Below are 24,636 nucleotides of genomic sequence, written 5' to 3' on the forward strand. Positions count from 1 at the left end.
TTGGAGGACAGGCCGGATTCTTTATAACTGGTTCCCACCAAGCTTCAGGAATGAGGGAGATTAAAAGTTAAGTGGTTCTTAGTAGTAATGTACAACATGACATGAGGTTTTTAAAAAGCTCAGTTAGAGGTTTCTAGGAGGTAGTGAACTCTCATATTTAAGACAAGAAACCAGAAACACAGTGTCAGACACCAGCAGAAAGAATGGAAGACAGATGACAGCTTATGGTGCTTATGGTCATCTTTCTGACTGTGGGCTGCCGGAAACAGCTGGCCCTCAGGAGAGTACTGTTGCCCTTCAAGTTTTACACAATATCACCTGAGGAAAGAGGCAGAATTCTAAAGGTGGTTCTAGATTTACCCAAGCGGGAAGAGGGGTCAGAGGACAGGATCTAGCATCAGAGGCCTCAGCAGAGGGAACACTCTTGGCCTCACCTTTCCCCTCAGTGAACTGCAGGGTGGCTGCTGTGATGGCCTTCACTTTGTCCCCCTGGATGGCAATATCGGCCTCCATTAGCTTGTGCTTCTGAAGCAGGTCTTCTACCTCTAATAAGTGCTTCCCGAACTCAGCAGACAAGATGTGAGCCTGGTAATGGGCAATGGCAAATGAGGAGAACGGACCCCCCCAGAGGGTGTGTGTGCATCTTAGCCAGGGGTCGTGGATACAGCGGGGAGGTGCCTGCTGCTTGGGACAGGAGATGCCGCAAAGGATTTCCTACAAGAGGGTGCCCTCTGGAATCTTCCATGGAATGCCCTACAAAATCTCAAGCTTCACACTCATCTATATCATCCTTTTCGAGTTCTGGTGCCTGGGCATGTTTATTTTTAGAAAGCCCATGGTCAATTTCATGCTTACTTTCACCCAAGACCTCCTGGAGCAGAGGGAGAGAATTCAGACTTCCCTTTTCAGAGGGGTCTGGATTTGAACCAGAGTCAAGCCCCAATTACTTGGAGCTGGATTCTCTGGGTTTTCATTAACACTTAAATCTCTTTTAATGCCTGTAGGGTGGAGCTTGTGCAATCACTAACCCGAGATTCCTGGGTTATTGGGGATACTGTGAACATGGGCTAGTGACATCTTTGTCCTTTCTCCATTGTGACTTAGAGATATAACCGGAGGGCAGTTATGTAAAGAAAACACATGCTGACTATAACGGGGTGTGGGATGGGCAGCCTCAGCCCCACCTTGATCTCATCCATCCAGTCGATACTGTGCAGCATGTCCTGGAAGAGTTTCTGCAGCGCCAGGGTGGCCTCGAGCCTCTGGCGCCGGGATCGCAGCAGCTCCTGCAGGTAGCTCCACAGACGGAGGATGTTGTCCTTCCGGGCTATGATGCGCTTCTGGTCATGGTAATTCTCTTTCTCGAGCTCCTGGGCCAGGTCCTCCAGGGCCTTTACCCGCTCCTCATAGGCAGCTGTGTCTGTCTCAATGGCTTCATGCTTCTTCTTGGCGGCCTCCACGGCTGCCAGGTCATACCCAAAGTTATCCTGCCCCCCGAGGAGGAAAAAACAATCAACAAGCAAACAAAAGAGCTGCTCAGTCAGAGTCCCCTGGGCTCAGAAGCAGCGGGTCCCTGAAGCCCAGCTGCCAGATGGCAACAGCACATTTCTACAAAGCCTCTGTTATCTCTGCCTTCCCCTGCTGCCTGTCTTATCAGAGTAGTTTCCGAACGTCTCACAAGTATCTCTGCCTTCCCCTGCTGCCTGTCTTATCAGAGCACTTTCCGAACGTCTCACAAGTACCTCTAAACGCCCCCAATTTGACTGTCTGCGCCACACACACAGGTGAGGCTATGTGTCCATTAGCGTCCTCTGGTGACCTGCTGGTACTTCCCACCCTGCCTTGAGAGGACCGATCCGTTTCCGGGCAGGCGGGGCCCGCTTAGACTAGCATGTCTCATCGATGCAAACAGATGGTTTACCCACACACTATCTGGGGCACATGCACACTCTCCAATGCTCTTAGAACACTCGCTATCCCCTTAACAGACAGAATTTAATTTGATTCTAAGCTCTAAGTGGGAGGGAACAGATGCTCCAATGGAGAATCAGCCCTGGGGTTCACTGTTAGCCAGTGAAATATGTCCCGGACCTGGAGGCCAAGAAACCAAAGGCACACTCTGATTTAATCCTGTTCCCAGAGAAGAATCATGAATATCAACTCTGACTCCTGGGTCCCTTGATGCTACAGCCTACACAAGACATGTTGGGGGGCCTGTTCTAGTACGTGAGGCTCTGTTCTAAGACGGAGACTTAATATGAGCTGGGAGTGTAACTCAGTGCTGGAACGCTGCTTCTCATGTTTTAGGGTCCAGGGTTGGACCTCTGATGAGAGCAAGAGACAGATAGTGAGACAGAGAGAAAGAGAGAGACTTAATGTATCCTAGGGTTTCTCTTCAGATGTAAGTTTGATCCCACCAAACACTTGCAAGGCTGAGGAGGGCCTTATCTGGCTGCCTCTAAGACTGGCTTGGGCTCCAGTTCCATCGAGATCAGTGGTCCAAAGCACGTCCCCTCTCCTGCCACGGCACGCCCCCTTACCTGGGTCACCAGGCGCTGGTTTTCACTGAGCCACGTCTCTCTCATGGCAGCCTTTCGGTCAAAGCGCCGTGCTAGCTGCTCCAGTTTCTCCTGCCGAATGAGCTCGCTCCTCAGGGCCAGCTCCCTTTGGTACTCTGCTTCCTCCAGGCTCTCCCAGGCCTGCATGGGCAAAGGAGAATTCTTGGGGAACGGGAAGAATATGTGGGCTTGTGGTTGTCTCTTTCAGCCGATACCGGGTGACTGTATGAATCCAGGGAGATCCTGCCACTATGGGGTACGGTAGTAGCAGAGTAAAGTTTAGTAACATCCTTTGATTTTTTTTTTTTGGTCCGGCCCAGACCAGTCAGACTTCCCAGTTCCACCTCCCCCAAGCCTGCCTCAGACACTGGCTTAATAATATAATGGTTTCCACCTCTGTAGATGCTCAGCAAATCCTTGTGGACTAAATAGCCACCTCCATTCTGTTAGAGCTTCCAGATGGTGCTAAGTCTCCAAACCTCTGAAATGTCACACAGCATTCCCCTCTGTCATAAGTAATTAACATTCTAGACTCCAAGACAAACTCAAGGTTTGGTAGAGGACAGGCTACCAAAAATGGCCCCAAAGAATGGTTCTGGGTACCTACAGAGAAGAGTAGGAGCTATAGTCTGAACTCTTACAGACACCTTCAAATGACTCTCCCAAATAGCCAGCATGTAATTAACGCCAAATAAAGTGGCCTGGTCTAGCCTTGCTCAGCGACCACTCCCCATATCCTCCTCAGGAACTCAGATGGGCAATTGACACTGTCACAGTACCCGGTTGATGTCGGACACCAGCTTCCCATCGTGGGGCGTGTACACTTTCTGGTTGTTGGCTCTCATCCTGGATTGGATGGTGAACAGGAGGACTTCCAGATTCCCCTTCTCCTGAAACCTGTGGGGAACAGAATTGGGGATACTGGTATCGAGGTCCCCATAGACACACTGTTTGCTGCAGTCAATAAGGAAACCCTGGCATCCCAGACCTTGGAAAGCAAAGCATGTCTCTTAAAAACAAAGAAGGAAAGACACAGACAGGTCTACTCACCTGCTAAGACATCTGTCACTCCCTGGAGAGATCAGATAAGAGTTTGCATCTTTACAGCTCAATTCAGAGAAGATGCAAAGGCTATCAGAGCATTCATGTGCTTCCATTGGGAAAGCTACTGGAATATTCTGGTAACTCCAATAAATCCCAAGTTTTACTAACCCCCACAAAGAAACCCTACTCTGTCCTACAAATGAAGGCTTTCTAGACCAACTGTTTTTAGTCAATAAAACCTTAGAAGCAGCTGGGCGGTGGTGGCGGCGCATGCCTTTAATCCCAGCACTTGAGAGACAGAGGCAGGCGGATCTCTGTGATCTCTGTGAGTTCAAGGCCAGCCTGGTCTCCAAAGCGAGTTCCAGGAAAGGCACAAAGCTACACAGAGAAACCCTGTCTTGAAAACAAAACAAAACAAAACCAAAAAAAAAAAAAAAAAACCAAAAAAACTTAGAAGCAGCATGATTTCCTCAAGAACATAGTGCATGGAAAGCAACTTTGACTCCAGTCTCTATAAGCCAGATCTCCCAAATCCTACAGGCCAGATGTGTTCAAGGGGCCAGGAAGGGCTGGGCTTTGTGCATAGAGAGGACAGGGTCCAAGTAACGGTGCACTGTCACACTTCTTCATGTACCAAGAGTCTGCCCACCTCAACTCCTGAACACAGCACTGAGGACTCATCTGTGCTCAGGAAGCCTTAGGCCCTGGGTCCTGTTGGTACAGGTAAGAGGCAACACCCTGTTTACTGGGCCTCGTGTTGGTATTGAATTTAGGACTTTGAAAGTGGGTTAGTGTCAGACCAGAAACCAGATCCAGAGTTACAGAACATCCTGGGCTCGGTGTCTCACTTTTCCCTATCTGAGAGACTTGAATGGTAAGTGTGAGATGAGATGGGGAGGAAGAAACAGAAGGCATCATTGATGAACTAGCAGCGTCTCTTCAGAGGTAGACGAGCAGAGAGCCTGGAATTCCTGAGGCGTATATGCGTGTGTGCACGTTTACACGTGTGCATACTTGGAAATGCACGCATGTGAGTGCGTGCGCCTGCATACCCATGAGTACTCCCACCTGCGTGCATGTGTTGCATGGTTGTGAATATTTGTGTGTACACACATAGGTGCATGGCTGTATCTGTATGTGCCTGCATACCTCTGTGTGTGTGGTTGTGCATGTGCGTGCTTATGTTCATTATACGTGCATGCACAAGTGTGTGCACGGTTACGTGTGCATGTGTGGATGTGTGTGCACGTATGTGGTGGAGTGGGGGCCGAGCTCCTAAGAAACAGGCTTAGTGCTTTGCCGATGAACGGTAACAGGTGGAATGGAGAAAGATGGATATACTTGATGCTCACAAGGCCCAACACAGGGCACTCGAGGGCTGATAACACAGAGGTCATTACCTGAAAAGAAACCCACGGCTCAGGCAACAGACTAAGGAGTTATCCAGCACTGGCTCTCCAAAGAAGCCTGTAACCGCTCCTCTGTTGGCCTTGGGAGTCTAGAAAAGCACTTTCTTTGTCTCTAATCCAAAGTTAACTCATCGATGTCCACAAGCTACGGATGGCATGGAAGTGAGGTGGCCAGGTAAGACACGAAGCAGGTGACAGATGTCCAGCTATGGGACTCAAGGACGTGCCTCAGAGAAGGACCCACTCCCCAGCTCTTGACTTTTTCAGCTCCTGAGGACTGACCACCCTCCCACGTGCCAGGCCCTTACTTGGGTGGCTTCTCCACAGTGCGGTAGGTGCTGAAGGCCTGTAGTTGCTGTTGGACACCGCTCAACGAGTTGGCGAACTTGCGGCTGTTCAGGACGTTAATGGTTTGCTCGATCCAGGTGAGCAGGTCTGAGGCTAGCCCACTGTACTTTTCAATCATCTTCTCGGTCTCGATGGCGTGGTCAATGACCTAGGGAATCGCCTTGTTACTCATTCTCATCAGAAGGGATATGCCACCAACGATGCTACCCACGAGGCCTACCATCGGTGTGGACTAGCCTGGGGCTCCTGCGGGTCTCGAGGTCTGTTAGTGTTCTAGGTTGGGTTTGTTCCCGAGACCCCACGTTACTAAATGAATGGATGAGAAGTGGATGAAGTCCTCTCCTGCACTGACTGTGCTGAGGTTCACTGGTACCCGGGCCCCTGCTTAATCCTGCAGGGCTGTGGTTCTCAACCTGTGTGTGTCTCGACCCCCTTGGGGGGGGTCACACATCAGGTATTTACATTACGACTTCTTATAACAGTAGCAAGATTACAGTTGCGAAGTAGCAACAAAATAATTCTATGGTTGGTGGTCACCACAACATGAGGAGCTGTATTAACACGAGGAACTATATCATGAGGTCGCAGCATCAGTAAGGTTGAGAACCACCGCTGTAGAGCAGTAAGCTTGCTGAGCCAGGATGCCAGCCTCTAGGGGTTGGTGTCTTCCTCAGTCACTTTCCACCCTAAGTTTTGAGACAGAATCTCTTCACCGGACCTGAAGTTGGCTGTTTTGGTCATAACTGTCTGGGCAGGAGCCCCAGGGGTGCTTTGTTTATCTCAAACTGTTTATTAGGAATCAAGGGCATCTGGGCAGCCTTCGTGACACACGGGCGAGGTGGATGGGACCTGACTACTCTTGAGGAGCCGAAGAACCAGCAGGGAAAAGAAACCGGGCATGGCACTCCACTCCTGGTGTACCGCGGGAGCCCGCGAGGTCTGATGCCACCATCAACAGGACAAATTAAGAGCTTGTGGTGCTTCCTAGGGGATGTCTGGGAGACACGGGCTTCCGGGTGGACTGTGGACCCAGACCTGGGGCTGACGCCCTTCAGGATAGACATGGCCACTCTTTGGAGTCAGCTTGGGAGTTTCCCAGGGGCTTTAGAGGGACTGGGGAGCATTCTACATACCAAACTGCAGCCCAAACACAAAGCTTTGAGGCTGCACAGGGAGCTCACACTGAAGGCCCAGGGCGGCAAACCAACAGCTCGATACCTTGCCGACTCGCTTGCCCTCGACCGCCAGCACCTTCATCTTGGAGAAGTAGTGATAAAACGCCACCACGTAGGTGATGATGGATTTCTCGTCTGGGTTTTCTGTGAAGACATCTGCAAGAGGGAGATGGCACATTCTGAGCACCGGAACTGGAGCCCCGGACAGCCATGTTTCTAGCAGCTAGCCCCCACTTTCTCCAGCATGAGTTTCAATCATAGGCGCCAAAGGACAACCCAGAGGGCAGGAAATGGAAGAGTAGCTAGGTGCAGTGTCAGAGGCACGAGGGAGGATCAGGAGTTCAAGGACAGCTTCAGCTCCATAGTGAGTTCTAGAAGAAGCGGAAAAACTGAGCAGAGGCCCTTGATTTCAGACAGTGATGAGATCCACATTAGAACCATGAACTCCAAAGGCAGAATGAAGGAGGACCCAGGGCCTCAAAGACCCTCCCCATAAGCCAGGTGTCTGCTGAAAACCTATTTGTCACCGAGGAGCAGAGTAGGGTCCTGACTTAGCCCCAACATCTCCATGCCTGCAGCTAACCAGGCACCTGGACCAGCCCCGGGAGGGAGTAAAGTGGGTGTGGCTCACCTTCAGGGTCAAGGAGTGGGATGATGCCCAGCTGGCGTTCGGCCACATCAAATGCATGCTCCAAGTTATGCCGGGCATTGGAGTCCTTCAGCTTGTCAAAGTCGATGAGGTCAGGCCTGGGGACAAGGGCTGAACTGTTAGGATGGAGTGGCCAGGGTGGTCCCACATGCAGGGCAGTTGCAGCATGAAGTGAGGATGCTAGACGGATGTAGGGATTTGGAAAGGCAGGCAAGAGAAACGAGACAGGAGAACAGGACAGGGCAGCTGTGAGCACCAGGAAATGGGCAGCAGTATGACCGGAAGTGGAGGGGAACAGGAGCGCCAGGGGAGGCCAAGGATAAAAGGAGAAGCAGCAGAGGCAACACCCCACCCCCACCCCAGCCTCTGGTTAAGGGCAAGGTATCACCACCACCCCTCAGCACCAGGGAGGGCTCCCTTACCGGTGTTTGTGAATTAGGGCATTGAAGGCCAGGCCATCCTTCCAGCTGGAGGTGAAGTTGGTGACGTTGACATGGGGGTAGCTGCATTCAACAGAAACATTAAGACTAAGAAACAAATCCTTTCGAGGTCACAAGCATCTGAGCTGACGGCCCGTATGCCAGGAGAGGGACAGATCTGTCCCATCTTGAGCTGCTTCAACATAAGAGCACACAGCTAAGCACACCCAAAGACACTCCCATTAACTGTGGCTCATAACTCAACAGGCTCCACAGTCCGACCACGGTGACTTTGGAAAGGAATCTGGAGTTTCCGAAGAATCACGTCAGAACAGACTTGAATCCATTGTACCAAAGCTGCTACAGTTCTGGGGGACTTGTGTCTAGTGCCCCTTTGGCATCCCTGGGGCAGTGGTTTGGAAGGGGGGCGTCGAATGACCCTTTCACAGGGCCACATATCAGATATCCCGCATAGCAGATATTTACACTACGATTCATAACAGTAGCAAAATTATGGTTATGGAGTAGCCATGGAAATAATTTTACGGTTGGGGGCCACCTCAACATGAGGACCTGTATTACGGGGTCCCAGCATTAGGAAGGTTGAGAACCACAGCCCTAGGGGAAGCAAGGGGCTAACAGGGAGCACGGTGACGGCCGGTCTCCAGGGCATACACACCCTGCCGTCTTCATCTGGCACCACAAGAGCAGCGCATCCTTGGCCGAGCGTGTCTCACGACCTTCTTGAGTTTGGACAACGATGTCCTGGATCTGGTAGAGGCAGAACAAGAAGGAGAAGAGTAACTCGGTGTCTGGCTCGATGCCTTCCTGCTTTCCTGGGGCGGGGGGAACTCTTTCCCTCTGCCCCTCCATATATCTGCAGCACGCATCCCTATAGCACCCCACACCCTAAGGGCTTGGGTCCTAGTTGACTACTTTGCCTCCGTCCACCAGAATGGCACCCTGTATCAGAGGGGACACCATCAATCAGATCCCTCGAACAGGAGTTTAAGAACTGACAAGGTGGCCCGGGACCTTCCGTGAAGGGACAATGGCTCACTGGGTGGTACAACATGAGTGTTGGCTGGTATTGTTAACATAGTTGTCCTGAGTTATGGCCATCAGACCAGTAAGGCATGAAGCATACTTCTGGGTATGTCTGTGAGGGTGTGTCCAAATGTGGCTAACTAAGGGAAGAAGAGCCTTGAATGTGGACAGCATCATCTCCTAAGGTGGAGGCTGAGGACCAAGGAGAGAGCCTTGAATTTTAGATGAGAGAACATTTCTAGTTTAAAAAGTATAAAGGGAGGTTTTTCTCTGTAGTATTTTTGCAATTTCTGAACCATCTTATTTCAAACATGAAGAGTTATACACGAAGGGTAAGAGGACAAAAAATCCAGTCCTGCAGCAGATTGCAACCTAGCTACAAGTCAATTTCTATTTTCCCCCTCAAAAAGACTATAGCCAGGCACCTGTCCTGAGCGTTAGCGCTTTGGGATGGTACAGGATGTAGGTCCTCCATCCCATGACCACTGTTCCCTAGGGTGGGCTTCCAGCCTCCCTAGATGTACATCAACACGCTCTAGGCAGCATTTTGTAAGGCTCTCAGTCCCTTACCAGCTTTGAGAGATCCCCTCGGTTTCTTCTACCCACAGGACCCACCTGGAACCGGAGGATGATGGTCCAGATGAGGCCGAGGACCAGGCGGTGGTTGCCATCCACGATGTCATGGGAACCCATGTTCTCCAGGTGCACACGCTGCTCCTTGAGGAACTGCAGAGCTTTGTCCACGTTCTCCAGGCAGTGGATGCGCATCTTGCCCTTGGTGGGCCTTGGCTAAGGGACGGGGATGACCTCGTGGGCATGACAGGACTTCACCGTCACACCAGAAGCGGCTGCAACCTGTATCTGCTGATGCCATCAGCTAGCTCTGCCCTTCATTCTCCTGGTCAAATCCACAGTCACTCCTGACCCTTTTCTTTCTTTACATTTACTTATTTTCAATTTTATGTGTGTGGGTGTTTTGCCTGTGTATATACGTCAGCACACCATGTGCATGCGGTGGCCACAGAGGCCAGAAGAGGGCACTGGATACCCTGGAACTGGAGTTAGAGGCTGCCTTGTGGGTACTGGGAATGGAAACTAGGTCCTCTGAAAGAGGAGCCAGTGCTTAATGGGCTGGGCACTCGCTCCAGCACCTCCTTCCTGTTAGCAGAATCCAGAAGGTTCAGAAACACTCAACCAGGCTTCACAGGAGCCCTTCTGGGTCTGACCCAGCCTTCCAAGTGGGCACTGAATGTCAATCAAACTCAACAGCACGACAGACAATGAACTGAGTACTTGCTGTGTACCAGGCACAGTTCTAAGAACTACTCACCGCTAGTCAGCAGGAAGAATGGATTTTTAGATTGGTGATGGACAATGTCCCCACCCCACCAAATCTTTTTCCTCCCTGGAACACCCCAGCCAGCACCCAAGGGGATGATTATGAATGCTAGTATGTGGGTATATATGTATGTGTGTGCAGATATGTAGGGGTGTGTGTGTGTGTGTGTGTGTGTGTGTGTGTGTGTGTGTGTGTGTGCACATGGAGGCCAGAGGACAGCCTTGGGAGTCATTCTTCAGTCACTGCTCCCCCATTTTGCTTTGTTTTGCTGAGACAGTCTCTTACAGATCTGGAACTTGCCAAGTAGGCTGGACTGGCTGGGCAGGGAGTCCCAGGGATTTCCCTGTATCCACCTCCCGAGTGCTGGGATTGCAAAAGCACACATACCCCCATGCCCAGCTTTCCTGCGTGCATTCTGAGGGTCAGACTCGGGTCCTCAAGCACTGTACCCGTCTGTCCTATCTCTCCTAACTGTCTTTTGAAGGGATCCTGGGGCAACTCTTTCAAGTGTGGGCTAAGGAGGCAAGAACTGCAGCCTGGAATTGAAAAGGTAGAAGAACACGGTGCCTTTTCACTCAGACCCTGAGGCTCTCCCAATACCTCATTCTATACGTGGAGGGAGTGGAGGTAAAGAAGATCCTACCTGACAGGCCCAAGGTCACCAAGGAAGTGACGGAGCAAAGCACACCCCCACCCCCCACGTACTACAGTGCTGGGCAGGGACAACCAAGGGGCCCCCTAACAGGTTTCCACCTGGACCTGTGGCAAAGTACACAGCAACCTTCCTTCCATACTTTCCCCTTGGTAAAAAGAGGAATGCAAATTTCTCCAACAGCTCACACATCTAGGCCCATGCATCCCAGCTCCATATTGCCCAGGCCCCAGGGAGAATGGCAAAGCTCTGCATAGCTTCTGGGAGGAGCATGAGGGCTGGGAGTGGTCAGCAGGGGCGAGGCAGTCTGGGGAGAAGCCAGAGAACCCAGTCAGCCACACAGACCCTTGACTTTGTAAGGATGGAACCTCGAAGAGGAACAGGGAGGAACCCTGGCAGTCGAGGGAACCCTCTGCACTCGGGCAAATGCCTTTCCTGAGGAGGGGTTGATGGCATCAGCCGCAGGCTGGGAGGGGCCTTACCAGCATCTCTCCGGAGAGCACCTCCAGCAGCTTGATGAGCATGCGTCCATCCCGCAGGTCCTTGTAGAGATCGCTGATGCGGCAGGATACTCGGGCCAGGTGGGAGTTGACCCATTTCGTAAAGGTCTTCTTCTGAACAACTTCCCGCTCATCTGGGCGAGGAGAAGAGCCTTGGGTGAGCTGCCCGGAGTGGGGAGGGCTGGTGTACCATGGAGCCAAAGGGCTTTACTCTAATTCTAGGGTCATTCTTGCCTGGCAGAGGAGGCTGTTGCATCCATTCCTCCTCATTTCTGGGAGTACATGCCAACCTTGGCAACATGGGAGCATCAGAACCGAGGCAGGGGAGCAATCACCACCACCAGCACCTTCACCATCTCTACCACCACCACCACACTACCACCAGTACCACCACCATAGCACCACTACCACACCACCACCACCATAGCACCACCACAGCACTACCACCACCACAGCACCACACCACCACCACAGCACCACACCACCACCACCACACCACCACCACCATAGCACCACCACCACACCACCACCACCATAGCACCGCCACAGCACCACCACCACCACAGCACCACACCACCACCACCACACCACCACAGCACCACACCACCACCACCACACCACCACAGCACCACACCACCACCACCACACCACCACCACCACACCACCACCACCATAGCACCACTACCACACCACCATCCACCATCAACGCCATCTATGCACTGTAGCAAGACACCCTGATTCAGCCTCCTGTTTCCTGATGTCAGGCAGAATATTCTGCACGACTGTACCACCGAATTCAGATTTTAATACCAGCTCTATCCATCTCTCAATCCATCCATCATCCCCCTTTCCCCACCTCCAGCCATCCACCCACTCCCTCTGCCTAGAATGCTCTTAGCATTTTCCTCCACGCCCTTCACTTAATTCCTATTCATCCCTTAAAATCATGGCAAATGGACTTCTCAGGAGGGCTTTTCTCGACTCCCTCTCTGGGCTCCTCACGTGTGCTGTGATTCCTGAATCCTCACTGGGAAGGATTAGTTGAAATATGGGGCCCATAGTCGTCTGTCTCAATGGCTTCTCATTCTCAGGCCCCAGAGCTTGATGCCCGGTAGGCACTCTAGAGCTGTATCATGGGGGACCAGTGAAGCATTTATCCAGTTCTGTTATGTGGCAGGCCTGTGCCAGGCCTAATGACACGCTGTATGCTCTCAAGCAGCCAGTTCCTGCTACGTAGAAAACAACAAGAAGAATTGAGACGTGCAGACCTCCGATCCACGTGAGGTCAAAGGCTGTGAACGAGGGCTTGGGCTGGAAGCTGTCCGTTGCATATGTCACCATCTCACCCTCAGAATGACAGACAAGGGATCCTGACTTTCAGCCCTGGGATGGTCACGAGGTACCTCCACGCTAAATCCTCAAACCAAGCCCCCAGCCCGTGTTAAACCAGTCAGATGAGTACCGACTAGCACCTCTGTGCAAGTAAACCCTGCTGAGGCATCCGAGCTTGGGACAGAGAGGAGAGACTGGACAGCAGGAATAAAGGGGAAAGAGTAGCAGAGAGGAACAGCAAGAGGAGGGAGTCATACAACAGAAACAGCAGGAGAGGGGACAGTGTGATTCTGAGAACAGCGTGTGACTATGGGCTCCCAAGCACCTGCATTTGAAGATCCAGGGCAGGAGCTGACCTTGTAGTACACCCGGGCCTGCGGGACCCACAGGATCCCTGGGCAGAGTGTGTGTGAGTGGGTCACAGCCAGGGCAGACACAGGGCACCCCAGCCAGGAGGGAATGTCAACACTGGGAGAGGAGGCTACACGTACGCTCAACTGAGTCCAGACTCGATACAGCATAAAGGGGAGCTGAGCCGGTGTTACCCCCGGGGTACGACGCTGGCAGTTCCCGAGGCTCACAGCGTCAGATTCCTTCCTAGTGTTAAGAACTCAGTCTCTCTAGTCATCTGTTCATCCGTTCAGCAAATGCTTACTGTACAACCATAAGGTGTTCAGCACTGAGTGGAGGTCGTAGGGAACCCAAGGACAAGCCAGAGGGTTCCTATCCTGAGCAGACAGACTCTATGAGAATTATGATGGGTGTGGGAGCCACATATGAACACTTCTAAGGCAGCCACTTAAATGAGCCTTTCCACAAAGTGGAGGGGAACTGTGCTGATTTTAAATAAATGTAAAACTTAAGTGGCATTCACTCATTCGGGGCCTCCGGGCCAAGGAAATCCCCAATGTACCCTTCCGTCAACAGCAAATTAAAAAAATGTTTTCTTGATTTCAAAGGCTGCTTTAGCAAAAAATGTAAGTAAAGTTTTGATGATATGCTGGACAGGATGCATGGCATTTATTCTGGGGTATGCTGGGGTTTAGCAGAGCCAACTACAGCCACCCCAACCCCTACCCCAAGGCCTTCCCTAGACCTGTTCCTTTTTTTTTTTTTTTTGAGAGCTGAGGATCCAACCCAGGGCCTTGTGCTTGCTAGGCAAGTGCTCTACCACTGAGCTAAATCCTCAACCCAAGACCTGTTCCTTAAGTCAGAGGTGAAACCTTTGACCAAGGGACTGGAGGTTTTGGTCACTACAGAGGTGGGTGCCCTCAAATGCTAACACCCTCTGTTTCCTAATTTTTCTGCTCATAAAAATCCAAAGGTTTTGCCAGGTGATCTTTAATCCCAGTACTCAGGAGGCAGAGACAGGCAGATCTCTGCAAGTTCGAGGCCAGCCTGGTCTAGTTCCAGGACAGCCAGGGCTACACAGAGAAACCCTGTCTACAAAACAAAACAAAACAAAACAAAAAAAACAAATAATCCAAAGATATTACTACATGGTGCTAACCCCTGTTTATTTGTGCCTGGCAAAGAATAAGGACATGTTTCTAGCTAGGGACACAGGATCTAACTCCAGGCTGCTGGGCTGGTGTAAACACTGGCACAGAAGTCTCCTAAAGCACCCTGAGCCCTCCTCAGTTTTCAATACACAATGATGCTGGAGTTGCAGGCTTGGAATGCAGCAGATGGCCTCTCGGCTGCCTTAATTTAAGAGGAGAAGATTATGCAGAATCCCTAGCACCGTGGAAACACTTTGCAGTGTTGAGACATGGGAAAGATTCCGAGGCTAATGATGATCTAGAGTGGAGTAAGGGCCCAAGGGGTGGGGATTAATTTCCATTAGCTGTTCACTGGGCTCCGCATATCTACGTGCTCAGCACATTCCTCCCTCAAGACCTGGACGCTCCTCTTCCGGAGCCCTCTGAGTGCAGGAGAGGCCAGTGGCCCTGAGCCAGCTGCACCGGGAACCATGGCAGTATGAGCAGGAAGAGAGGGGACTGTGTATGAGGCCTGCTGTTCACAAGAGACCCAACAATCTTAACATCTGAAGAAGAAGAAAGCTTCAGTGAGGCCCTGGAGGAGCTAGTGCTTATTTCTAGAGCCCTGACCTTGCCCATGCAGGAACGGGGAGCATGGTGAGAGGAGGGTGGGTGAGTGGGGGAGGAGGTGAGAGGAGTAGGGGGGAAATAGGGAGGGTGGGAGAACATGGAAGTTGTGGTAGTTTGAATATAATTGGCTCCCCATAAGCTAATAGGGAGTGGCACTGTTAGGGGGTGTGGCTTTGCTGGAGTAGGTATGGCCTTGTTGGAGGAAGTGGGCGTGGGTTTTGAGGTCTCATATACGCTCAAGCCATGCCCAGTGTCTCAGTTCAGTTCCTGTTGCCTGTACAAGATACAGAAGAACTCTCAGCTACCTCTCCAGCACCATGCTCCACTATGAATGATAGTGGACTGAATCTTTGAACTGTAAGCCACCCAACTAAACGTTTTCCTTTATAAGAGTTGCCATGGTCACCACCAGGATGGTGGTGGTGCACTCCTTTAATCCCAGCACTCAGGGAGGAGGCAGAGGCAGGCGGATCTCTGTGAGTTCGAGGCCAGCCTGGTCTACAGAGTGAGTTCCAGGACAGCCAGAGCTACACAGAGAAAACCCTGTCTCGAAAAACAAACAAACAAAAAGAGTTGCCATGGTCACAGAGACTCTTCACAGCAATAGAAACCTTAACTATGACAGACCGGTTCATGCCTCTGTAGCTTTAAAGAATGGCCTCTCCGCTCTCCTCTGCCCCTCTTCCTTCCTTCCTCCCCCTCAAGCTGGGGCCACACTCATTCCCAGCTCCCTGCAAAAGTTTATCTTGACGTCACATATACCCACGGTACTGAGACCCTCACACGGCCACCCACTGGCAGGCAAGGCTGTATATGAAAAGTGTCGGCACCCAGAAGGTGTCATCCATCCGCCACCGTCACTAGATCCAAGCTGTCCCAGAGGCTGTTGAGATATGAGACAAACAGCTCACACTCCCTCAGTAAGGATCTGGTTCAGGAGAAGAGACACAAACTCACTAACAGCTCGTTTTGAGGCCACGTAAGACATAAAGTGGATTTTCTCGAGACTGTGGTGGCCAATCACGGTGATCAACTTGACTACATCTGCAATCACCTAAAACCTGAGTGGCTGGGCATGGCTGCGAGGGACTGTCTTGATTGGCCCATCTGAGGTTAGTGAGTTACTAATCTGGGCCACACCTTCTGGTGGCAGCCGCCAAAGGACACAGAGGAAGGGAGCTTTCGCCTTCTTCCTGCTTGCCCTCACGCTCCCTGGCAAATTAATCATAATCTGTTCTGTTGGTGAGGCATTACTGTGTCGGTATTAGGAAGTACTTCAGGATTCCATGTAGACGGAAGCTCTCTAGGAATCCTCCACGACTCAAGCACCAGATTAGAACTGCTGACCTTCGGTCCATGGGCTGAACAACTACTCAACTGTTAGCCTTCTGTTAGGAAACAACCACTGTTGGACCACCCAGACAAACTTCAGCCTGTAAGCCACTCTCATAAATGGCATGTCAGCCTGCACGCATTGCGCGCACACACACAATTCTATCAGATATGTTCCTTTATAGCAGCAGTTCTCAACCTGTGGGGTGCGACCCCCTGGCTTCGCCAAAAGACCATCTGCATATCAGATATTTATATAATGATTCATAACAGTAGCCAAATTACCATTACGAAGTAGCAGCGAAAATAATTGTATAGTTGGGGGTCCCCACAACATGAGGAACTGTATTAAGGGGTTGCAGCATTAGGAAGGTTGCGAACCACTGGCTTAGAGATTTAGAGAACCCTGACTAATACAAACACGCATGCTACACAAAGCAATGCTGGATTGGTTTCCAGATGAATAGCATCTACAACAGATGCTCATGGAGTCAATGCGGAGGGAGGTCATTTTGACAACTGGAGTTGCCAAAAAGGTCCTCATGAAGAAAAGCACTTTGGAAGGGCAAGAGGGAGACGGAATGAGCCCAAACAGACAGGTGTGGAAGGTTGTTCACAGGCCACCCAACAGCTACAGGTGAGGAGACTATGTCTAGAAGACGGACATGGAAATCTCTGGAATGAGAGGCTTAGAAATACAGACTAAGAGCTGGAGAGATGGCTCCACAGTTAAGAGCACTAGCTGCTCTTCCAGAGGACCTGGGTTCAATTCCTAGCACCCACATGACAGCTCACAGCTGCCTGTAACTTCAGTTCTAATGAATCTGGCACCTTCACACCCGCATACATGTGGGCGGAACACCAATACACATAAAAATAAACAAAATCTTTAAAAAAAAAAAAAGAAATAAAAAGACTAAAAGGTCCTGGGTTCAATTCCCAGCTATCTAGAAGGCAGGGACAAGGGTTAGGGCACAAGTGGGAATGGGAAGGAATATTTTAAAGCTTAATTTAACTCTAGAGACAAAAAGAACTAGGGAAGGTATGGCAGAGTCATCCCAAAATATTAATTTGCAAGGCCCCTAATGATAATAAAGAGACAAAATGGTTCATGTTACATCTTAAAATAAGTATTTAAAATAAAATCTACATAGAGACAACCTTAAAAGATCCCCGGGGCCTACAAAAGAAATTTTGAGCAAATGGATCACACAAACTTCAAGTGTAACCTTATGATAAAACTGTGCCCTATTATCATATAAAAGGTGGACACAGCGATGAAGAAGAAACAGTCCTGGCTACGTATAGGCATTTGACATCTCATAAAAGCACATTTCAAATACGTAAGAAGAAGAGAGAAGGATTATTCAGTAAAAGCTTTTGCAAAAGGAGATGACCACTCAGGAAAAATGAAATCTGTACTTCATATTCCAGGAAGAATTTTTTGAATCAAATTCACTTGAATTTTTTTTTATCCAATTTTTGACACAAATTTAGTTGCATTAAAAAACTGGAATGTAAAAAATGAAACTATAAAAAGATATAATAATCAATGCTGGTAGGCTAGTTGTTTAAATAAGGCTAATGGAGGGTCAGTATGACACCAAATCCAAAAACCAGAAAATGAAAGATTGAAAGGTCAAATGTATTAAAAAGTTTTGTGTGGGTTTTTTTTTTGGGGGGGAGGGGGAGAACACTATGAGCAAGGCAAACTTATGAGGAGAATTCCCATTAATTCTATCACAGAGATTAATCTGCTTAATATGTGAAAAAAATACTGCTATAGTTTGGACCTGGAATGGTCCCCAAATGTCCATGTAATACATAGAGGTTCGATCTGGTTCACAACTGGCTGCTCCGGGAAGGCAGTGGAAACTTTCAGACGTGAGGGGCAGCAGGGGGTCTTCAGGTGACTGGGGCCTGTGGTGGACTGAATGAGGATGGCCCCCATATTTGAATTCTTGGTCCCCAGTTAGTAACTATTTGGAAAGGTGCTGATGACTATTTGGAATGTTTAAGAAGGGTGGCCTGGTTGGAGGAGGTGTGTCACAGGGACCAGGCTTTGAGGTTTCAAAAGCCCACAGCATTCCCGGAGAGCTTTCTCTGCATCCCACCTGAGGATGAGGATGCAGCGCTCAGCTCCTGCTCCAGCACCACGCTTCCCTGCCTGCCGCCGCCATGCTCCCTGGCATGATGGTCATGGACTCTACCCTTCCCAATAATCTCTTTCTTCTAGAAGTTGCCTTGGTTCGGTGTCTTATCACAGCAACAGAAACACAACTAAGACAGGCCGGGTTCTCAGAAGGCTACAGGACCCGATGCTCTGCCCCCATCCTGGTTCCTCCCACCTTCTTGTGCGCACCTATATCTCGGCTGTGAGGTCAGCAGCTCCAACCTTCTCTGTGCTTCCACTGTGACATGTCACCTCACCGAAGGCATGCAGTCTGTACATTCAAAAACTGTGAGCCAAAATAGGCCTTGTCTCCTCAGAAGTTGATTAACTCAAGAGTTTATTATAGCAAGAGAACCTGGCTAACACAACTGTCCATAAGTTAAAAGGAAAAATGATTAACACACTATGAACAAAGAGTTAAGAGAAAAAATATACAAAAGTTTTCCCAATATGTAAAAAGCTATCCGTGATGCCTGTAGAAACACACATTAAAAGCACACATGTCATCCATGAGAAGGGTTGGCTCAGAAGTTCATAGCACGTGCTGCTCTGGCAGGAGACCTGAATTGATTCCCAGCACCTCTCTGGTGGCCCACAACCCTCTTTAACTCGGGTTCCAGGGAGTCCAGTGCTCTCTTCAGACCTCCGTGGGCACCAGGCACACATATGGTGCACAAGCACACAGGCAGGCAAAACATTTATAAACATTAAATCTAGAAATAAATGAAAACACACACAACTGCACCCAAATATAACAACGAACTATTCTTTTTGGAAAAGGTAATCATGAGACAACTGGGAAAACATTTCTCTCAGATTTAATTACCAGGGAATTGTTGTTAATTGTGTCGGGTATAAGAGTGGTGTAATGTTTAAGTGGAAAAATGTTCTTGTTTTTCAGAGACACAGACAAAGGGAATTGGGGTAAACTCTCACGAGAGCCTTTAATTGACTTCAGAATAATTCAGCCCCCAACACACAGGCATATTGATAACACTAAATTTGGATGGTGGATTATTTTCTCTCCACCTCTGATATTTTCATGTTTGGAATTTCTCATACTAGAAGTAAAAAAGCAAAAGAAAGGCCCACGAAGACACGGACACTTTACTCATCAGATGAGAAAAGACCGGAAAGTGTGATGAAATAGAGTTCGGGCCAGAATGTGGAGAACACAGCATTCACAGGTTACTGGAAAGAGTTTAACTAAGCCGGCTCTGTGAAAGGCACTTTGGCAAGGATGATCTCAAACGCACATACTTTTCCTGGTGATTCCATTTCTAGGAATTTACCCCACAGGCACAGACATGTACAGCATCAAGTAGGTTCAGGGTTATTCACTGTAGTTTTGCAAATAGTTAAAGATTAGAAATAACCAAAATACATACAATTGGGGGACTTGTTACATTAAGATTAGATGTTTTTACAATGGAAAGTTATTTAACTGCCAATATAACGAAGAGACTTTGTATTAATATAAAATAATTTCAAGATCCATTGGATGAAAATGTGTAGAATTGTGCAAAATCTTTTTTAAAAAGCTATGAAAAACCAATACAGACTATAAGTTTAAATATGCATAAAATATTCTGGGAGAGGTACAAAAGATGTGGTTAACTCTGTGGCCCAACTATTTATTCCTCCTATGCCCATAAAACTCCTTGAGTGCTTTATACCTCTTGCCATTTTCTCTGTTTGAAATGTCTCCAAACAAAGGATGGGGAGCTAGGGATGGAGTCTAGTGGGAGACCTTGCCTGACGTGCAGGAGCCCCAAGATTTAGTCTCTAGTTCCAAAACAAACAAACAAACAAACAAACAAACAGAAGAGAATGGCAGCCCACAAAGCAACGATGGGATAATTTGATATTTTGGTTACATTAATGAGGATATCAAGAAGGCTACATAAGAAGTTTCAATGACAAGAAAGGGTAAGATTTATTTTATGGGAAAATTCTGGCTCTCAAGCTACATGCATAATACGACTTTATAAATAAAAAAAATAAAGCTGGGTGCTAAGACTATGGGTGGTATTTGTTTTCTTAATTGGCCATATAAATAGTTTCTACAATGACAAAAAAAAAAAAAACCTGAAAAAAAAAGAAATTCTGCTATGAGCATATATTACTTAAAATTTTTTTTTAAATGTACAATGGTGTTTTGCCTACATGTATGTCTGTGTGAGAGAGTCTGATTCAGGGATTACAGACAGTTGTGAGCTTCTGCCGTGTGGGTACTAGGAACTGAACCCGGGTTGCTCTGGAAAAACAACCAGTGCCCTTAACCACTGAGCCATCTCTCCAGCCCCCAAGCATAATAAGAAACAGCAGATGTCACAGAGTTAGGGTAAAAGTTCATAAACCTCGAGGAATAAACGATAAAAATTTTAAAAAAAGGGCAGCCTTTTGAAGGAGACTGCATTTTAACCAGTTCAGAGGCAAAAAATGAGCTGGAAAGACAAGTGGGATCAGAGGCCCCTGAGAAGCAGATGATGGACTGTGAGAGGACTGTGACTGGCCCGTGAGAGACAAGAGAGGCCTGTGATTGGCTCATTGAACATGCACCTTCACTCCTGGAAGCCAAGGCTGAGGCAAGCAGTGAGTCATGCTTTTCATTCCCATGAACTTGGGACTAGCCTCGGGGACACAGAAGCCAATCCTTTATACATCGAAGATTGGAAGCAGACCCTCGGGGACACGTCATAAATGGTGTTGGTGGCATGAATTCTATTCTTGTTTAACTCTTGGGGGAGGAATTTCCCTTCCACCCAGCTCACTTCCAGTATACTGGTACTGTGAACAGCTGAAGGCAGTTCCCCTGCCCTGAAGCATTCACAGTCTAGCTAGAGCTGACACCAAACAGGAGCTTTAGGACGTGACTGCAAACCTGGAGACACAAAATGTCAGAATAAAGCACACAGAAATGGTAAGAGTTGAACTCAACAAAGTCGGCTAACTAGCTTGGAGTAACTGGGTCTGGGTCGCAACTCCTTATGTGGATCAAACGACCCTTTTACAGGGGTCGCATATCAAATATTTACATTACAATACATAACAGCAGCAAAATTACAGTTATGAAGTAGTAACTAAAGTAATTTTATGGTTGGGAGTCATCACAATATGAGGAATTCTTTAAAGGGTCGCAGCATTAGGAAGGTTGAGAATCATTGCATTAAAGTGATAGTCTGCATATTTGCTAATGAGAATTGACAATAGTGTATTTAGTGAAGAAGATTTAGAATTGTAGGTACCTATATAACCAGGTATCTACAAGCATGAACATAGCTTTATGAGACCTTAACGATGTCTTTAGTTCTTTATTTTTATCTTTTCTATGCTAAAATATATTCTGATTATAAAGTGCTTAAGAGATATAAAAGTAATTGTCCTGAAGTTCTCTGTCACAGCAAAAGAAACCAATGTATCATAAATCAGTTTCAATCAAAACATTTTTATCTTTGAAGGCTAGCTTTGATCTGAGGGTTGAAGATCCCTTGAAAATGAAGGAAAGAAAAGGGGATCCTGTTCAAAGCTCCTTGGGTGGGCATGTGTATGTGCATGCATGTGTGCACGCATATGCCGGAGGGTGTGTGTGTGTGATGGCTATACTTGGTTGCAACTTGACTACATCTGGAATTAACTAAAACCCAACTGGATGGGCACACCTGTGAGGGTTTTTCCTTAATTAAAACATTGGAAGTGGGAAGATTCTCAAAGATCCACTTCTAATCTGGTTCTTTGAGGTGGAAAGTCCACCTTTAATCCAGATCTTTTGAGGTGGGAAGATCCACCTTTAATCTGGGCCGCACCTTCTACTGGCTGTCCATATAAAGACATGGGAGAAGGAAGCAGGCTCTTTACCTGCTTGCTCTCATGCTCACTGGCAAGCCATTCCTCCACTGGCATTAGAGCCTGACTCTTTGGGACCATGGTGTATACTGACGACCAGCTGAGACATCGAGCCTCACGGACTGAACAACTATTGGATTCTTGGACCTTCCGTTGGTAGACACCATTGTTGGACTAGCTGGACCACAGCCTGTAAGCCATTCTAATAAATCCCCTTTATATACAGAGATTCATTCAATAAGTTCTGTTCCTCTAAAGAACCCTGAATAATCCAGGGGGCAGCTGTCAGATCCAAAGAAATCCAGGACAAATGGCTAATTGTGGTGCTTATTAGCATACCAATGTGCATAGCAGGCTCTCTCAGCACTACAAGTACCTGTTAATGGAGTCCATGCTGGCATCCTGGCTCCTCTCAGCTCCTCACACTCGCCCCTTACCCTAAACTTCTCCAGCCCGTGGGCTTCCCTTCCCCCAGCTTCTCATTCCTATATAATGTGGACACAGACTCACTCACTCTGGCCAGTCTCTCCCTCATATTTACAATAAAGACCTTCTCCTCAGCCTTACCTTGGAGAGGTCATGTCCTCATTTCATTCACACAGCAAGTGTGTTTATGTGTGTGCATGTTTGGGGGTTGGAATGTAAAGCAGGTAAACTGACCCAGAGAAAAAGCTAAAGGAGAATTTGAATTTGGTACTCCGGATGAAGAGCTTGGTGGCTCTGAGGTAAAGAAAGGCAACCCTACAAATGTGTTGGAGGACAATGATTCCAATTGCCCTGAGTAAGTGGGATTGGACCCAGAGTGGCTTGGGCTTGGAAACCAATTCAGAGTCGGTGACAGATGCCTCTACTCGGGGTGACATGAAAGGTCTGGATGTAAAATAACATGGGCTTCTCTGGAAAATTCTATGGATCATATATATATGTGTGTGTGTGTGTGTGTGTGTGTGTGTGTGTGTGTGTGTGTGACCCTGGCAGGTGACAGTATTCTGAGGCTGTAGGACATCAGTGAATTCAAGGTTTTGATCAGAGAGCCTCAAGAAGCTGCAGGTGAAAAGAAAACCAGAATAGGCATCTGGAGTGAGGTATAAAGCAGAGTTAGATCATGGAGGACTCAGGAATACGCAGGATGGCCGGCAGACTTAGCACAGTGATGAGCAACATCACTGCTATCCTGTCTGCAAAGGGTGGGGGAACAGCTCTGTTTGTCCACTTGACAGGGTACTTGAGGGGTTGTGGGGTCAACTTGGATAAGGCATGTAGACAGACTCACAGGTGCTGTTAGCATGTGGACACAGACTCACTCACAAGGGTCATGTGCTGTTAGCATGTGGACACAGACTCGCTTACAAGGGTCATGTGCTGTTAGCGTGTGGACGCAGATTCACTCACAGGTGCCATGTGCTGTTAGCATGTGGCAAGCACTCACCGGGAGGTGAAACTACAGAAGTCAAAGTGGTCTAGGACACAGCCTCAGCCCAGGCAAGAATTTCTGGAGGAGCTAGTGATTCGTTAACAAGGCTAAACTCCCTTTCCCCAAGCCAGAACCCAAAGCTCCATCAATCAGGGCCTTTGTCGATGATGCCCCGTAAGTGGCTTCTCAGGTAGGTGGAGCTGGAGGAGCCTGGAGCATCATCTACCTCAAGCTCCTAGTGTTCGGGTGAGGAACCAGAGGTCGGAGGAGCAGAAGAGTAGAGGACCAAGCTCCCTCAACTACAGCATCAGGACAGAACACCACTGCCAGCATGCGTCACTTTCTCCCTACATGTGGTGGCCCCCCAGCCCAAGCAGCCATCTGCCCTTCCTAGACTTCTGCATGGCTTCCCCACATCTGCTGTCCCCTCAAACCCTAACCTAGCCACATCACCTGCCTGCTAAAAGCGCTCTGATGAGTGGAAGCAGCCCTGCTCTCCAGCCCTGCTCTCCAGCCCTCTGCTGAAGGCCACAGCTCCCATCCTGAGACCACGGAGCTCTCTCCTGACAGCCTCTCCCTCTGAACATTCAATTGCCATTCCTGTTGCAAACGGTCTCCTCTGCCACCTCTTTTGAGGCTCTTGTTGCTTCCTTCCAGGATTTCTCTACAGCCTCTAATGCCCTCTAGGAGATGATTCCTAAATGCGCCCCCCTCCTTCCTCTACCATTAAATTATGCTTGGACTGAAGCAAGCCTAATGGGTGAGTTATAAGCTATGGGTGATGTTATAAATGTATAGTTTCCAGGAAACCTCCCCAGTGTGTGTGTGTGTGTGTGTGTGTGTGTGTGTGTGTGTGTGTGTGTGTGTGTGTCGGGTGTATGTATGATTATTTGATCCTCTCTCACTCCACTGTAAGGTGAGATTTCCTGGCAGATCCGGTTTCCAGCATCTGAAAGCCAGTGTTGGGATGCGGAGTGCTCCCAGTCTTCTGCCAGAAGCCTGCCTCCCTAGCATTCTCTCTTACTGACACGATAAAAAGAGAAGAATGAGCAAAGTGAACAGATGCTCTGAACACAACACCCCGGCACCTCTTCAGCCAGGCAGCGTACAAGGGAGCCCTCGGGGAACCGGGGGTGGGGAGATGGCTGCTCCTAGGAGGCCTGGCGCTGGAGCCTGCCCTTGAGAACGAGGCTGACAACCCACAGGAATGTCCCAAAGATGGAGGAGGCTATTAATGTGGCTCACTCAGACTGCACGGCACGGGGAGGGAGCAGAATCTTATTATTAT

General features: G+C 48.8%; 1 protein-coding gene across 1 annotated transcript in view; it reads right to left on the reverse strand.

Moving 5' to 3' along the window:
* The window catches only part of Sptb (spectrin beta, erythrocytic), a 125,962-nt gene that overhangs the window by 40,481 nt on the left and 60,845 nt on the right, over nt 1–24,636 (reverse strand). The window contains exons 3-13 of the mRNA XM_059279016.1: nt 11,123–11,274; nt 9,265–9,438; nt 8,282–8,373; nt 7,606–7,686; nt 7,166–7,281; nt 6,578–6,690; nt 5,320–5,507; nt 3,338–3,455; nt 2,541–2,699; nt 1,185–1,487; nt 435–585 (exon numbers count right to left, since the gene is read on the reverse strand). Of these exons, the coding sequence (XP_059134999.1) occupies nt 435–585; nt 1,185–1,487; nt 2,541–2,699; nt 3,338–3,455; nt 5,320–5,507; nt 6,578–6,690; nt 7,166–7,281; nt 7,606–7,686; nt 8,282–8,373; nt 9,265–9,438; nt 11,123–11,274 (1,647 nt within the window). The remainder of the gene's footprint in view (nt 1–434; nt 586–1,184; nt 1,488–2,540; nt 2,700–3,337; nt 3,456–5,319; nt 5,508–6,577; nt 6,691–7,165; nt 7,282–7,605; nt 7,687–8,281; nt 8,374–9,264; nt 9,439–11,122; nt 11,275–24,636) is intronic.

Source organism: Peromyscus eremicus, chromosome 14 (assembly GCF_949786415.1).
Source record: "Peromyscus eremicus chromosome 14, PerEre_H2_v1, whole genome shotgun sequence".
Taxonomy (NCBI): Eukaryota; Metazoa; Chordata; class Mammalia; order Rodentia; family Cricetidae; genus Peromyscus; species Peromyscus eremicus.